This window comes from Cajanus cajan, chromosome 11, assembly GCF_000230855.2.
Source record: "Cajanus cajan strain Asha chromosome 11, NIPB_CcT2T_4, whole genome shotgun sequence".
In the NCBI taxonomy this organism is placed as follows: Eukaryota; Viridiplantae; Streptophyta; class Magnoliopsida; order Fabales; family Fabaceae; genus Cajanus; species Cajanus cajan.
Genome location: NC_138527.1, coordinates 25,672,677 through 25,684,992, shown reverse-complemented (window position 1 = coordinate 25,684,992; position 12,316 = coordinate 25,672,677). Strand labels below are relative to the sequence as shown.

Below are 12,316 nucleotides of genomic sequence, written 5' to 3'. Positions count from 1 at the left end.
ACCCAATTACAAATATTGTAAAGGGTCAAGGATTTAATTACAATTTTTTTTATAAAATCCTAATTAACAAATTTTAAAAAGTTAATAACATAGTGATGTATTGACCCAAATAATAATAATAACAATAGTTTTGTTTGTTGTATATACATACGCACACATAAAAAATGTCTTTTACTTTATTTTATATCAATTCATATTTTGATCTCCAATTAAAGAAGTTATGAATTAGGGCTAGTGCACGATATGTGTGTTAGGTATACTTTGGGTTTTTGGTTGAAATGAGTTTATAAAGAACCAAAAATGTGCATAGAATCCGATGGGGAGCTTCCCAATGTGGCGACCCTTAAAATAGGGGCCGCAGAGGCTGAGCAAGCAGCGCCGTTTAACTTTCTTTTTTCTCCTTTTTGGCTCTTTATGCCTTTAAATCTATTTTTAAAATTTTTTTATTTTATGGGTATGCCCTACTTGGACTATCATTTATATGCATATGCATTGGATATGCTTGTTATATTAAACCTTGACTACCAACTCCATATTCAAATTTCATACATTAAAAACTCCATCATTAACAAAAGGGTTTAGTTGGGTGACACAATGAATAGAAAAACTTGGATTCCCATACTCACGTGATGTGGCCTCAAAATCTGGGATGTTGTTTTTTCTTTTGTTAAAAGCTTGTTGCTGCCACCCCACTATCTACTTAAACAACTAGTTTCCTATAATGTTAATTATTTTTGCCACCTTAGGCTGCATACTTACATTATCAGAGAGTCATGGTTTCATATTGCTTTGTTTTGTTTCTTCATTTTTATCCCCCTTTGCTTTTCTCTTTTTTTCTTCTTTTGATGATTGTGGAATGTGGAATAACATTGGTTCAAATTATGTTATGTGTGCTGTTGTTTCAAAGTCTTTTAGGTCACATGATTGCCATCTTTCTTTGCAAATCATGCATGCATGGTAACTTTGAACTAAATCTATGACACCAATTTTATTTATTATGTACGTGTATAAAGGGAACAATGATATATACCTGTTGAATCCGATCATTCGGCTTCATGTAATATATTACCAACTTGTATGCTGAATTGTAAACATTATAAAATAGGATTGTAACTATTAATAACGTAAAATAAAGTGATTTATATATGAGGAAAAAATTGTATAATGATAATACATATATTGTGGGATTATAAGATTTACATGCCTTTTCAATCGATCCACTACATTAAAAACATCAAATTTTATACACTATGTATGTGTGTATGATGGTGCCCACGTTCACCCCACAATCTATATTTATGAATCAATTTCTTTAAAGATTATATACAAAAATAAAAGATACAACTCATATGTAAAATCATCAAGTTTAAGTTTAATTTAATATTTGTGTTCCTTATCTAATAATTATAATTTGATTTCCGTGTTAAATATGGAATTGTGATTAAAAATATTACTTTAATTACTCCTATAAGATGAGTGGCATTTGAATTATACTTTCGTATCAAATAATAATAACAATAATAATAATAAATCATTAGGCTTAAGAGGAAAAGTTAAAAGAGAGAAGAGAACACATGAATATATATGGGAGTCAAATTAATGGAATAATATAAAGAACATTTTAAGTAGAAAATTTCTGTAGATTTAAATTTTTATCCTGTTGAACTTGGTGTGATCAGTATAATCCATCAATAACTCCATCCACTTAACTAAAAAAATCAATCAAAATTAAATCTGCTGAATTTTATGCACATTCGGGCTCATCTATACATAAGAAATGTAAAATTCCATTGGATCCATCAACAAACTGCACCTAATATCTCATTTCGATGAATAGCCGATATATATTATACTGTATATGCTGCAGGGAAAAAAAAGAAGAAGAAGAAGAACAAATAAATTTAAACGAAAAAAGAGAGAGATATAATACTACACGTTAGGGCTTCACTGTCAGTTTCACGTGTACTAAGCATATGACAAAATCATTTGATTATGCACATTTATAAACATATATTAATTTTTAAATAGATTTTCATGTCTAAAGAAATTATTCTTTGACGACTTTTGATCGAAAACACTGCCAAGGAAAAAAAAATGTTTGATGACACACCAAGGATACATATGGTAAAAAAAATATGTGTGATGACACACCAAGGACACATATGGTTTATTAAGAATTTGGACGACTTTTCTCCTTCAAAACTTTTCATTAAAAATAAGAGATATAGAGAGAAAAATGAGCAAAGCACACTGGCTAAGAAAGTAGCATTTCTCAGAAGTTGAGCAATAAACAAACAGCATAATGATATATATGTGCATTGCAGCAAAGGTCCAGAGGTATATAAGATGCCTATGTTCAGTGCAAGAAACACCACCTGACATAGCCCCATTATTCTAATGCATTTCCTTAGACACAGAAGCATCTTAGGTGTGGTGGGGTGGTGCTACTTCTGCAGATTTTCTGATCTCTAGGCATTCAATTTTATCTTATTTTATTCTCCTACGGTGTGAACTGAGCTTTTTAGTTTTAGCTTTGTTTGGGAAAGAAAAGTGACACTCTTGAGTTTGAGTTCAAAGCAAGAAAGCCACAACACACAGTAGAGGGAGGTTGAGTGAAGAGTGCAAAACCCAATGACTCAAACCCAAGGAGAAGAAAAGTTTGGAATTTGAGGCAAATGTTTCATTGTTTCAATGCTCACCTCGAGGCAATCCTTGTACATCTCTTCCTCTTCTCCTTCTTCTTCATTGTTTTGTATCATTCTCCTCCAACTCACACTTCTCTATGGCCTTGCCTTTTCTTCCAACCATGAAGCCTCAACTCTCTTCTCTTGGCTCCATGCTTCTTCTTCTGCATCACCACCCCCTCCATCTTTCTCCAACTGGAACATCCTTGATCCCAATCCATGCAACTGGACATGCATAACATGCTCCTCACTAGCCTTTGTCACTGAAATCAACATACAATCCATCCCTCTTGAGCTTCCCTTACCCTCCAACCTCTCTTCATTTCACTCTCTTCAAAAGCTTGTCATATCTGATGCCAATCTCACTGGAACCATCCCTTCAGACATTGGTGATTGCTCTTCCCTTACTGTCATTGATCTCAGCTCCAACAACCTTATTGGCTCTATTCCTTCAAGCATTGGCAAGCTCCACAACCTTCAGAACTTGTCCTTGAACTCCAACCAGCTCAGTGGAAGGATTCCAGCCGAGTTAAGCAATTGCATTGGCCTAAAAAATCTACTCCTTTTTGATAACCAAATTAGTGGGAGTATCCCACCTGAACTGGGGAAGCTGTCACAACTTGAGTCACTAAGAGCAGGAGGGAACAAAGATATAGTTGGTAAGATTCCTGAAGAGCTTGGAGAATGCAGAAACTTGACTGTGTTGGGTCTGGCTGATACAAGAATATCGGGTTCTTTGCCTGCTTCTTTGGGTAGGCTTAGCAAGCTTCAGACACTTTCCATTTATACTACCATGCTCTCTGGTGAGATTCCACATGAGTTAGGTAACTGTTCTGAACTCGTGGACTTGTTTCTATATGAAAATAGCCTATCAGGGTCAATTCCATCTGAGCTTGGTAAGCTCAAGAAGCTGGAACAGTTGTTTTTATGGCAGAATGGTCTTGTGGGTGCTATCCCAGAAGAGATTGGTAACTGCACAAGTTTGAGAAAAATTGATTTCTCTCTAAATTCTCTGTCTGGGACTATTCCTTTGTCTTTGGGAGGTCTTTTGAAGCTCGAAGAGTTTATGATTAGTGATAACAATGTGTCTGGTTCAATCCCTTCTAGTCTTTCAAATGCTAAAAACCTCCAACAGTTGCAAGTTGACACAAATCAGCTCTCAGGCTTGATTCCACCAGAGCTTGGTGAGTTGTCAAACCTCATGGTGTTCTTTGCTTGGCAGAACCAACTTGAGGGAAGCATTCCCTCCACTTTGGGGAACTGCAGCAACCTTCAAGCACTAGACTTGTCGCGGAATGCACTCACTGGTGGTATTCCTGATGCCATATTCCAGCTCCAAAACCTCACAAAATTGCTTCTGATTTCCAATGACATATCAGGTTTCATACCAAATGCAATAGGCAGTTGCAGCTCTCTGATAAGGTTGAGGCTTGGAATCAATAGGATCACTGGTAGCATTCCCAAAACAATAGGCAACCTCAAGAGCTTGAACTTCTTAGACCTTTCTTCGAACCGCCTTGCTGGTCTGGTGCCTGATGAGATTGGAAGCTGCACTGAACTGCAAATGATAGATTTAAGCAGTAACAACTTAGAAGGCCCTTTGCCTAATACCTTGTCTTCACTGTCTGCAGTTCAGGTATTGGATGCATCTTCCAACAAGTTTTCAGGTCCTATACCAGCAAGTTTAGGTCGTCTTGTTTCTCTGAGTAAGCTGATCCTAAGCAATAACTTGTTTTCTGGACCTATTCCTGCATCACTGAGCTTATGTTCAAATTTACAACTGCTTGATCTTAGTAGCAACAAGCTCAGTGGAAGCATACCGGTCGAGTTAGGCCGCATTGAGTCACTAGAAATTGCTCTCAATCTTAGTTGTAATTCACTCGGTGGAACAATCCCAACTCAGATATCAGCTCTTAACAAGCTTTCCATTTTGGACCTCTCACACAACCAGTTGGAAGGAGATTTGCAGCCTCTTTCAGTGTTAGACAACCTTGTTTCCCTCAATGTTTCTTACAACAAATTTTCTGGCTGTCTTCCAGATAACAAGCTTTTCAGGCAGTTATCATCAAAAGACTTCACTGCAAATCAAGGGCTGTCATGCTTTGTGAAGGATTCTGGCAAGGCAGGTGTGGCATTGAATGGAAATGATGTAAGGAAATCGCGAAGGCTTAAGCTAGCCATTGGATTGTTGATAGCCTTGACAGTAATAATGACTGTTATGGGGATAACTGCTGTGATCAAAGCAAGGAGAACCATTAGAGATGATGATTCCGAGTTGGGGGACTCATGGACTTGGCAATTCATACCATTCCAAAAGCTAAACTTTTCAGTGGAACAAGTAATGAGATGTTTGATTGATAGAAACATAATTGGCAAGGGATGTTCTGGTGTTGTTTATAGAGCTGAAATGGATAATGGTGAAGTCATTGCTGTGAAGAAACTGTGGCCTACAACTATTGATGATGGAGAGGCATTTAAGGAAGAAAAAAGTGGAGTTCGTGACTCATTCTCAGCTGAGGTTAAGGCCCTTGGCTCAATACGTCATAAGAACATTGTCAGATTCTTGGGGTGCTGTTGGAACAGGAAAACAAGATTGCTTATTTTTGATTATATGCCGAATGGAAGTTTGAGTAACCTACTTCATGAGAGAAGTGGAAATTCTCTGGAATGGGAACTTAGGTACAGAATCTTGTTAGGTGCTGCAGAAGGACTTGCATATCTACATCATGACTGTGCCCCTCCTATAGTTCACAGAGATATTAAAGCCAATAACATCCTCATTGGTCTTGAATTTGAGCCTTACATTGCTGACTTTGGCTTGGCTAAACTTGTTGATGATGGTGATTTTGGTCGTTCTTCCAATACAGTTGCTGGTTCCTATGGATATATTGCTCCAGGTTAGTGTGCTTCCGCACCAACTTGATCATATTCATCTTTTGGATTCTTACCTGCAAAAATTGCTTCTAGTATTCTGCACAATTAATTATTATCTTTATCTAATACAATTAGTATCATAATAGAAGGAAAACAAATGTGAAGAAACTATAGCTACTAATTTGTCATAGAACACTTGATTGAAATAGTTGGCTTCATTCTCAGTCACATTTTATATATTTTAGATAATTTGTTTAGCTTGCTAATGGTGACTTTGAATTTGTTTCAGAATATGGCTATATGATGAAGATCACAGAGAAGAGTGACGTTTATAGCTATGGTGTAGTTTTGTTAGAAGTCTTGACAGGTAAGCAACCAATTGATCCAACCATACCAGATGGTCTACATGTTGTTGATTGGGTGAGAAAGAAAAAGGGTCTTGAAGTGCTTGATTCAAGCTTACTCTCTAGACCAGAATCAGAAATAGAGGAAATGATGCAGGCATTGGGAATAGCTTTATTGTGTGTGAATTCATCCCCTGATGAAAGGCCAACAATGAGAGATATTGCTGCAATGCTCAAGGAGATAAAGCATGAAAGGGAGGAATATGCAAAATTTGATGTGCTTCTAAAAGGCTCTCCTGCAAATGGTTCATGTGGGAATAAAAGCTTTGGTGGAGTTGTGCCAACATCTTCTTCATCAGTACCAATCATGCAAACTTTGAAATCAAAAAGCAATAACTCAAGTTTCTCTGTGTCTTCACTGCTTCTTTCATCTTCAAGTGTCAAGTTGGGTTCCAAATGATGAATTGGATATATGATCACAGCTATGGAGAGCAGAAGCTTGTTGTGCTTATCACTTTCTTTGTCAATGATCCTTCTGTTACTTATTGTTCTTTATATGTTTGTAAATTATGTTATAGCTGATGAATTGAAATCAACAAATAGATCCAAAAACTACATGTGTGGCTTTTGGAGTATCATTGATGTGTATCCAAATCAAAATAGCTTGTACTTACTAGTATCCAATTTCAAATTCAGATCATGTCAACACAGCAATAAAATCCAGCCAGTGTTAGAGCTGATCAACTGGTTAAAATTTCACTTGTTTGATTGAATTGAATATTGTCAACTTCTTTATTTGTAAGAGACTCTTAGTATCGTTTCTAAAACAGTGAGAAAGAGCTTTTGTTTCAAGATTGATAATCTTATCCTCTCATAAGTCACATAGCTAATGAAAAACATGGTAAGAAAGAAACTAATCCAGTTATCCTATCCAAGCTAATCCAATTATAGTCGGTTCAGTTTGAAAAACATAGTGGTTAAATTCACTGTTTAAACCAACCATAAGCATTACCCAAGTAATGAAGTAGTTATTTCTTACATTTTTGGAACATAAGTCTGTATAATATTAATGGCTATATTCTATTTTTAGCAAATATCGGTAACTTTGCTTATTGTTAACCAATAACCTAGATAATTGTTGTTAATAGGTTCTAATTGAATTTCTCGTAATATTTCAGGAGATTTTAATAATTATATTTGACAAATTTTGTAGTATTAATATAAAAATATTACAAGATTTTAAGTTCCAGCAAGGGATTTACTGACACGTACTAATATTTTCCTTTTTTATATAATATTTTATTTATTAACATTTAATAAGTGGTGATGTAAATGTAAATACTTGATTTAGTTACTTGTATGATAACATATCAAGAAAGATCAAAATCCACTAATTAAATAAAAAAATTATATAAAAAATAAAATATCAGTACGTCTTAAAAAATCTCTTGGGACTTCAAATCTTGTAATATTTTCATATTAACACTACAAAAGTAGTCAAGTATAATTATTAAAATCTCCTCATAAAATATTACGAGAAATTCAATTAGAACCTATTGACAACAATTATCTAAGTTATTGATTAAAATTTAAAAATAAGGAAAACCACTCGTAACTGCTAAAAGTAAAATACACCCATTAATGTTATCCAGAATTTAAAAAAAAATATAGGAATTAACAACTTCTTCATTACCCAGGGTAATTTTTTTTTTTTTTTTTTTGGTTTAAACAATGAACTTAACCATTAGCTGCGAGAGTAAAGAAAACTTCTCTAATATATATCCGGAAAAAAAATCACAATAAAAAATTAAAAATCATGTAACAACTCATCTCACAATTGGTACAGAACTTGCAATAAAATTTGATTATCTATTTGATTTTTTAGCAAACATGTGATCGATGTAAAATTCTGTCGAACCAAATATGAAACCTTGGTATGTTTTTCTTCATAGATTGAATAATTTTCTTCTTCAATTGTTTGTCAGCATCACTTTCACGAAAAAGTTATCTTTGTTTTGAAGTTTTGTGAGGACTCTTTGTTGGTGTATCAATAATAAGTAATTCTATTAAAATAGGCACATTCTATTTAAGTTTCTCCATTATTTCTATCATATATAGCTTTGTATTTATCCATATAACAAATTGAACACTATATGAATGTTTTGTGAACAAATTTTGTTAGTGTTTTAAGAATTTTAACTTTAGAAATCAAAATATAAGATATGTAATCTACCAAAAAGTGAAAAAGGGTAAGTAGAAAGACTCGAATCTTGACCTTTTAATTGCTTTGGATTTTTGGGGCCAATTGAACAATATTGGCATTGAAGGTCTGCGGTAATTTGGGCCAGTGGGCTTTTTCCTCCCTCTGGACCATTTTTGTTTTGTTATGGCCCATTTTATTCAAAGCATCATTTTTCTTTTCACATTTTCCATTTTTTTTTATCATCGTATTAACTGAAGTATTTACAGGTTTCATTAAAAGTTAGTCTCTTTCGATACCTTGACTACATTAAGGTTATATTTTTTAACAATATATTTTTTTATCAAACACAATACTTGAACTCAAAAGCTTATGAACATCATTTTTTTATCAAACCCTGGTTTTTTTTTTTTTTTTTACACTGGTATTAGTTGATTAAACTAATGTAGTGATAAGAATATTACTACATTCCTTCAATACCTTTTAACACATTTAAACAAATTGGTTATGATGATATCTCTGTCGATTTACATCATACGACATGGTTCGTATTTCTTTTGATATCCCTCTTGTATCCAACTTTCAACATCAAGGTTGAATTGAAAAAACTTTTGCAAAATGTGATATAAAAAAAATTGTGTCTACATGGTGTCTAACCTACATTCACAAATTATGTTAAATAAAAAATTATAAAAACCAAAATAATAACAATTATAATATTTATCTCTTGACTTATATGTTGTTATACCTAACTTTACAAGTTATTGTTTAAGTTTGACATCCTTGAAATAATGATTAAAATTACTTGCAATGTGATGAATGCAATACTTTTGATATGTATTTGGAAATCTCCAACCAAGTGCCTCATTGTCAATAGAGAACTATATACATTGTTGATAATAAAAAATTAAACATATACATTGTTTATTAGTCACATGTTCACCCAAATGAGTCAAAACCCATGACCACACAAGTAACATTTCTCTTTCAACTACAACAAATGTAAAAGGAAGAACATTGTTGTTACTGTCTTGTGTTATGACAATGAGCAATGTACCTTAATATTTACCATATATATGAGTGTCATCAATTTGTATCAAAACTTTACAATAATTAATGCAACGACTCGAAAGTCCAAAATAATTGATAAAATTGACGGTAATGTCAATCATAATGATTTCCACAAAAAAAAAGTCATCATGGCACAAATGGTAAAATGACGTCGAGGAAATTTCTTTCATCTATTGAAGCCATTGGGATAGAAAAATGTATGATTTTTCTCCATCACAAAAAATCTTAACAATTGTTTTTTGTTTAACCATCCAAACATTACTATAAGATATTTTAAACCTAGCCTGTGATGTTATTTTCTCTTGGATGAGGCTAATCTTGATTATCAGGTCTTGGTTGACCATTCCAACATATTATGTATGAGTAAATAATAATATAAATTATGAAAGAAATGCACATTAGAATAATTACCTTGTATAAAAGATGCAATTAATTTAGAATCTAACTTAGTGTAATCCTATGACAAAGACATCTTCAAACAAGTTTGATGTACACCCCACTAAGTCACTTTCCATTTATTGAATTTCTTCGACTTAATGGATCTTACGTACCATCCACATTTGTCATGTGAATTTAGATATCTAACAATCCACTTGGTCTTTTTGGACTCAATCACATAAAAACTTTGATGCATTCTCATGAAATTTTGTTTTATTCTCAAACTCCAACCCAACATATTAATCTTGGTCAATTGACCAAGTACTTAGTACATCCATCCCCAGGATTTCTTGTTGATTTGGATTCCAATTGATGTTAGTGCAGTGAGATAAATTATTCCAAAATTGATTTTTACCTATTTTTATAATAATAAATATTAAAATTTTAATAAAATAGATTTCAAATATATTTTTTTAAACATTTAACATACATTAGTCACAAATTTGATTTTTAAATGTTATCTTCTGTGGATGGATACATAGAAATTGGTTCAACCATTTGACAACAAACAATAACATTTGACTTCACATCGCTATCGAACAATACATGATCATCCATTTCATCTTCATGTGATTCGTTGATGCTTTGATATGACAATGAAACATGATAGTCTTCATCATCATCGACATCTTTGTCTTAATCTCTTGTCATCATTGGTGAGTATTGAATTCTTTGATGAATTGACAAAGTTAAACCTCATCTAATATACATTCCTTTTTTAGCCCATCAAATTTAACACCTTCATACAATTTGATCCATAACATTTGTAAAAAAATTATAATACAAATAAATACTCTATATATTTCAAGTAGAATAAGGTTTTATTCATCGATTTAAATACATGAACTCGAAATCTTTTGATAAAATTCCAAATGTGAGCAATATGCAATCGTTGGGTGTTTGTGTCTATATATATATATATAGAGAGAGAGAGAGGGTTCAAACGACATTGATGTAATTTTTAGTAAATATTACACCGCTCAATAACTTTATATTAAATGTAAATTTTGTACATTCAACCATTGAATTATAACTTTATATCACTTTATATGTTTATATCAAATTTTGTTAAAATTGAACAACTACTTGAAGGTAATCAAAGTGTTCATATTTTATTATATTTTGAAATATATATATTACGTTAATTTTATTTTATAAGAATGAAGTATCAAATCATCTTGGATTAATATAAAATTTTGTATATATGATCTAAGAATAAAGAACTTTCAATCTAACGGTTGGGTTTATAAGATTCACATTTAATATAAAGTTATTGAGTTGTGTAATACTTAGTAAAAGTTAATACCAATATTGTTTGAGTCCTCCTCATATATATATATATATATATATATATATATATATATATATATATATATATATATATATATATATATATATATATATATATATATATATATATATATATATATATACATATATATATATATATATATATAACAAGGGTTGCTACAAAGATTACATGGACTAGTGACCCACTTAAAAAAAATTAAAACAAGGTTGTTGTAGTCCATAGAGATCTCTTTAAAAAAAACATTATAACTAGTCATTAAAAAAAATGTGTATGTCTAATATTCAATATGTAATAAATTTTCTAGTTTCATAAAAGAAATATTTTTTTTTATTTTCATAATTGTTTTAGTGTTTAAATAAATAGTTAATTTTGATAAAATTTTTTATTAGAATTAAAAAAGACTAGTTTTTCATAATAGAAAATATGATAATAAAAAATAAGACTTTTATAATTATAATATAAATTATTTTTAATAGAATTATTAGGAAATGAACAGATAACATAAATTTATATATATATATAGTTAATAGTCTTTATTAGATTAAAATCAATAAATTTTAATTATTAATTTACATTATTATTAATCATATATTTGATTCATATATTGATGTGACTATTAAATTGCTTTCATTAAAGATTTTTAAGAGTTTTTTACTCAAATAATACTATTTTTAAAAATATTTACTCAAATAACAACTGTGCAAATTTATTTCCCAGATTAGCACTATTTACTGTTCACGTTCCAGAACGGGTCGTTTCAGATTAAAAAATAACACATGACGAATGGATCAGAACGGGTCGTTCTGGATTCAAAAAATGCACATAAAAAGTGGAACCAGAACGGGCCGTTCTGAATCCGGAACGGGCCGTTAAAAATTCCGAACAGGCCGTTCTGGCCTACGGATTTAGGTTTTTTTTTTTTTTTCACTTATCAAATATCAAAACTCAGAGACTACCATCAAGTGATTAAATTTATTGAATATTAACATTGTAAATATAACTAAATAAATTTATTAAAATTCAATACAACAATAAAGATCAATGGTGGTAGAAATTGATTATGTTGTTCTGTAATGTCTATATCTGTTTTAATCATGCTGGACTTTGGCCACCCTTGAAAGTTCTCTTGAATTCTAGATTTGGCCACAAAGTTGGACTGGTGTATGTAGACCAATAATCTTCATGTCAGAGCTCTCCAAACTGTCCTTCGTATACTTTTGCAACTTATTGTAAGGTATATATGAGAGATATGTAAGTTTGATAGTTGTGATGTGCATGTAAGCATGAAGCGAGTACATGCGAGCAAGGGATATGAACTTTTTGGAACTTGTCGCAATCACACCACATTACATTTAGTCTTACTGTAAATCTCTCAGTGAGTCATGCGAGCAAG

General features: G+C 31.9%; 1 protein-coding gene across 1 annotated transcript; it reads left to right on the top strand.

Annotated features, from left to right (window-relative positions):
- Nucleotides 1-2,029: 2,029 nt before the first annotated feature.
- On the top strand, nucleotides 2,030-6,753 carry LOC109797958 (Leucine-rich repeat receptor-like protein kinase family protein). The gene is made up of 2 exons (XM_020358140.3): nucleotides 2,030-5,581; nucleotides 5,848-6,753. Exons 1-2 carry the CDS (start codon nucleotides 2,692-2,694, stop codon nucleotides 6,360-6,362), a joined length of 3,405 nt encoding a protein of 1,134 aa, XP_020213729.1. The 5' UTR covers nucleotides 2,030-2,691; the 3' UTR covers nucleotides 6,363-6,753.
- The last annotated feature ends 5,563 nt before the right edge of the window (nucleotides 6,754-12,316 follow it).

Coding starts and splice junctions, on each gene's coding strand:
- LOC109797958 (XM_020358140.3), top strand. CDS start 2,692: ATGCTCACCTCGAGGCAATCCTTGTACATCTCTTCCTCTTCTCCTTCT. Junction 5,582..5,847: donor CTATGGATATATTGCTCCAG/GTTAGTGTGCTT, acceptor AATTTGTTTCAG/AATATGGCTATATGATGAAG.